Source organism: Rhododendron vialii, chromosome 7a (assembly GCF_030253575.1).
Source record: "Rhododendron vialii isolate Sample 1 chromosome 7a, ASM3025357v1".
NCBI lineage: Eukaryota > Viridiplantae > Streptophyta > Magnoliopsida > Ericales > Ericaceae > Rhododendron > Rhododendron vialii.
Window position 1 is genome coordinate 10,500,926 of NC_080563.1, and position 5,490 is coordinate 10,506,415.

The 5,490-nt window shown below is 39.0% G+C and overlaps 1 protein-coding gene across 1 annotated transcript; it reads left to right on the forward strand.

Moving 5' to 3' along the window:
- Positions 1-1,613: 1,613 nt before the first annotated feature.
- LOC131334120 (two-component response regulator-like APRR9) lies at positions 1,614-5,076 on the forward strand. Its single transcript, XM_058368999.1, has 4 exons — positions 1,614-2,438; positions 3,209-3,385; positions 3,626-3,754; positions 4,630-5,076. Exons 1-4 carry the CDS (start codon positions 1,920-1,922, stop codon positions 4,741-4,743), a joined length of 939 nt encoding a protein of 312 aa, XP_058224982.1. The 5' UTR covers positions 1,614-1,919; the 3' UTR covers positions 4,744-5,076.
- Positions 5,077-5,490: the final 414 nt, after the last annotated feature.

Genomic DNA, 5,490 nt, shown 5'->3' on the forward strand with positions numbered 1-5,490 from the left:
GTAAATACGAACACGAGAAATTGATTGCATGCCTTTCCATTTTAGCAAATAAGGTAAACTTTGGAGGTATCAGTACCAATGTCTCCTCCTTTTAATTTATCACCCCTCAATTAGACCTAGGCCCATCTCTAAGCCCTAATTTGGAAAGCCAAAATGCCAGGAGTATTCGTTTATTCCTCTCCTTGGTAAGACCAGAGAAGAGTTAATTCAGGGGTTTAATTTTCAGCTGGGGTTTGAGGTATCCATAATTTATCCTCCTTAATCCCCCGCCAAAAATTTGACGATTCCACCCCTCTTTAACCCCTTTCCCCCAGCCCTAGCCTCACATCACACACATGCACACCCAGACAGATCAGGAAAAATGGAAGAGAGAGAGAGAGGCATATCGTGATGACGGCGAGGAGCCGTCAATAATCGACGATGATCGTGAAGCTCTGTTCGTGTGTGAACTGGGTTGGTTTCTTAATTCTTCTTCTTTTTTGTCTTTTGTTGCTCTCTCTCTCTCTCTCTCTCTCTCTCTCTCTCTCTCTCTCTCTCTCTCTCTCACACACACACACACACACACACACCAAGAACAAGGAGAATAAAAAGATCTAAGGAAATTTATTATGTGTATGTGCGCCCATGTGTTCTATGTAACCCCACCAATCCACACTTTAAAAAACACATTATTAGCAAAAAAAACAACTTTAAATTTTTTTATGCTTATTAGATTAATTAATTTATTAATAAATTAAATTATTATTGCTTAATTATGAAAAAGTAATTATTTTCATTAACTTTTGCAATTTTATATTTAACTTAATGAATAATCTAATTTATTAATGCACAAGGGCAAAAGAGTTACTCCCTCCGTCCCAAATTTTTTGTCCGGTCCTCAAAACGGAGTGTTAAAATTCAAACTTTTTCACAAATTAAAAATACTCATTGATATTTTGTAAGTTGTTGAAAAACTTTTGATTTTTTCTTGCAAAAATTGTATTATTTTTAACACTCCGTTTTGCGGACCGGACAAAGAATTTGAGACGGAGGGAGTATTTAACAATTTTTTGCATCATTCACCCTTCCTTGTCCCCATCCAAACCAAGTACTCCCCCTCCACCCCATCCAACCAACTACTAATTAATTCCCTTCCATAAAAGTCACATTAATATGGGTCTACCCTTCTTAAATAATACCCTCTATTATCTTATCTCCCTTCATAAATAATACGGAGTACCTCCAATTCTTATTCCGTATCCAAACGGGCCCCTGTGGTATATTTGAAAGAAACCAAAAAGAGTTGCACAAATACAAACACGAGAAATTAATTGCCTTCTCCATTTAGCAAAAAAGGTAAACTTTTGGGGTATTAGTACCAATGCCGCCTCCTTTTAAATTAACGTGGTCCATGCTCACCCTGAACACATGAGGTAAAATTGAAAGAAACCAAAAAGAGTTGCGTAAATACAAAGACGAGAAATTAACTGCCTTTCCCCATTTAGCAAATAAGGTGAACTTTGGGGGTATCAGTAAATACAAAGACGAGAAGTTAATTGCCTCCCCCGTTTAGCAAATAAGGCGAACTTTGGGGGTATCAGTACCAATGCCGCCTCCTTTTATACTGGTAGTAGTGCACTAGTTTCTGAGATTGTGTTGTCTGGGGCCTGGGCTTTGACGAGAGGCCGTTTTCAAATTGGTTTCTCTCACTCCACTCTTGTAGAGAGAGAGAGAGAGAGAGAGAGAGAGAGAGAGAGAAATTGCTTTCTTGTCATCTTGCTCTGTTTTGATTAAACGAACCAGAAGCCAAATTGTCCTCACTCCAGTTCTTTTGTCTGCTTCAAAAACCAATTTCAATACATACACATACACTCCTATTCAGTGATTCTCAAAAAATTTCCCTCAAAGTAGCCCAGAGCTTCAAAATACTGGTTTTTCCAATGTCTTCTGATCTCTTCCTGCTTGATGAATCGTACTTCTCCGATCAATTCCTAGACTCACCCATTGAACTCCTCCAAGCAATTTCAGACCACCACCAAATCTCCCAAAACCCAGTTCAAGAAACCAACTATTCTTCTTCCGACCAGATGACCCACCCCATCTTCTCAACCTCACCCCCCAGCAACCAACTTGAAAATCTCTCGCTCTACCAGACAACCCAGTTCCAAGATTTCTCTTCTCTTGAGGTGAAAACAGAGGAATGCCATCAGTTCCCGCTGAGTTCCCCGTACGGGTTCGAGCCGTTCGGGCACGGAAATGCCGCTGAGAGCGTGGCGAAGATGATGCAGAGGAGCTTCAGCAGCCACTCTTTCGACGGAAATAAGCCCAGCTTCTCGTTTCAGCCTCGGTTTGATTGCGTTGTCGAGTCTCCGCATTTTCAGCCCCAGGTCATGAGCTCGCCTGAAAGCAGCTTCTCCGTCGGGCAAATGAGGAGGGTTCACAGCACTGGAGATTTACAAGTGTGTTCACCTTCTCCGTATCTTTACATGCATACATGTAGTGATGTCGTCTATGTGCATCAGTGTTTTTCTTTTTTTTTTTTACGTAATCAGATGTTCGGACTAATTTTCGCGCACTCCAAATAATTACAGAAACTGAAATTAATGATCGGACAAATTCTATGTGATGGTCCCTAATTTTGGAATGCATGTGCGTCGGTGTTTTCTATCTCTGTTTGTCGTTTTCCTTGTTTTCTCTGTTTTACATTTTTAATTAATTATGACGCAGGTGGTGTCTTCAATTAAACCCAACTTTTGATTTTAAAGTTATTTGGGACCCTTTTAATTCAACTTCAGATTTGATTTTAGTCGATTTGTTACTATTGGGTATTTTGACGATGACATTTGCTATATATGGTCTTTTTATTTCGTATGACTTGTTCCATAAGCAGAACTCAACTTTAGTGACATGCGATTAATGCAAGTCTTTTTCGAAAAAGTTTAATCTGATTTTTAACATTAACTTGATTTTATACTCATAAAAGTAGTTTAAATAGTTACTTTATCACAATTAATTCGCGAAAATCTACTCATGATTTTTTGGCATTTCAAAGGGAAGTAATATTTTTTCAAAAAAGAAAGAAAGAATAGGGGATCAATAATACGGGATGGAAGGAGTAGCACTTCGCTACACAAGGAGAATTCCGAACGACGTAACAAATTAACAAATTTTCATTTTCGTTTCTTATTCTAATACCATTAACAAATTTTTTGCACTAATTCTTGTTCAGAAGATCAAAACAACACAGGCAAACCACAGGCTGTCGTCAAGCCCATTGGCAACAGAGAGCTCATTCATTGAGGAGGCAAATCTCAAGGTGGGGCGTTACAGTGCAGAGGAAAGGAAAGAGAGAATTCACAGGTACAGAGCAAAGCGTACCCAGAGAAATTTCAACAAGACGATTAAGGTAAATTGAGCAAAGGTTAATTAAAGACTACAATTTCAAAACACGCGTCCAGAGTCGGTCGATGTGCTGTATTCGTACATCGAACTCGTTCGGACACAGTTGTGTCCGGAACGCGAGTTCCTAGCTAGACCTGGACAAATTGATCTGGGAATTGAATTTGTTTTGTTTTCTTGCGCGACTATAATACGAATGTTGGTTGGCTACTTTCTTTGTTTTTGACGTTGGCAATAATAACAACAGTACGCATGCCGGAAAACACTAGCCGACAATCGGCCGAGGATTCGTGGCAGGTTCGCGCGCAACGATGAAACTGGAGAGATTCCCAAAGCTGCGAATTTTAATCGATACGAAGACGAAGATGATCTCTGGGTAAATTTTTACAGTATTTTCTCTTCATTTCACTGACTTCCATAACTTTACTCCTCTGTTCTCTGTCCTTTCAGAAATACCAGTAGTAGTTTTCTTTTCTTGTTTTTTGGTCAAACGGAATTTCACTGGTAGTAGTTTTCACGTGCCACTTTTTATAACAATAGTACAGTAATAAACAAACAACCGAACTGGGACAGAATGTAGTAGGCCCATCCAAATCATTCATGCTCGGTAATGAATAACTAAGATTTCTTCCCGACAACACGAATGCTATTCTAGTTCGGTTATTTGTTTATTACTATTGTTATAAAAAGTGGCAAGTGTACCCCCGGGTTCCAAAATAAACCACTTTTTTTTTTTGTCCTTGACACGTGGGAGTTTCAAAACCATCCTTACTCCTTACATGTAAAAAATATTTTAGTATATTTTCTCAAAATTTAAAAGGGATGTTTACATAATAAACTGTGGAGTGGGAAAATCGCTCCTTTAATGGAGTAACTAATAGTATGGAAAAAAAATTCAGTGTTGTGCGGGCACTTGGTGCCCGTGCATTTGAACCATCCATTCTGTGTTTGAACGGCTCAAATATGAAGAGAGAAAAATGAGAGAGAAAGTGTTGGGGTGAGAAGAGAGAAAGAGTTTCAATCCGAGCCGTCCAAAAGTGTATCGAACGGCTCGGATGCGCCGAGCGAGTACCACGTAGAATATACCCGCTCAATACTGAAAAATCTCTCAATAGTATGTGTTAGGTACATCGGAGCATCAAGGGTAGTTCCACACAGTACTACGAGAATTACTCTTTTTTACCAAAGCATAGTACAAAATGTTTTTTTTTTTTTTCCCATAATTTAACGAAGTTGAGTGTGATGATACAGATCGATGGGTGCAACGAAGAAGATGAGGAGAGAAGTCTAATGGCAGTGGGTGGAGGAGGTGGTCCATTCTTCAACATGTTGGGTCCGACCCAGATTCAGTACTACGGCTATTGATCATGACTGCAACCATCTACTCTGGAGTACTAGATTTCACAAGGGTGTTCACCAGAACGTGGACCACATAGCCATGATCAAATGCCCTAATTTTCTCTCCAAGAAATTCAGAAGGCTTGAGCTTGATTGATGAATAATAAGTTACTCTAGTAGTAGTTTTCTTTTATAACTCAGGTGTCCGGATCCGGAGCCGGCTTAAGTTAGTTGGTTTTTTGGTAGAATAGTAGTAGTCGTTTTTTTTGTTTTTTTTATTTTTATGATTTATGATATGATGCATCAACTGTAGCTATGGCACCATATGCATTTTTAATGCAGTTATTCTCTTTATAATAATCATCTCCACGCTCTGTATATATGATAATCAACGTCTCTTTCATTTTTTTTATTTGATTACTAACGATGAAAGAATACAAGTATCTGAATTACGTTAAAGGGGACATAAATCCACAATTACTCTATGCCCGACTAGTAGTCCATTAAGAGGGCAAAGAATTGAAGAATAAGTGAATAACCCCGGCGTTGCTTTTGGCAAGGATCAACCACGTGAACTCCCTCACGAATGTGTAAATTAAGAGGGTGACCAAATATCAGCTCCATTTTGAAGATAGGTAGTGTTTCCAGATAAAACATGTGTTCTGGTTTCTGCTTGGTTTTAGATGAGCTAAATCAACTTTTGACCAAGCTAATTTGTGAATGGGTGGACAAGGGAAAAAGAGAGGCCAAACGGGGATTCGTTGAATGAGTGTG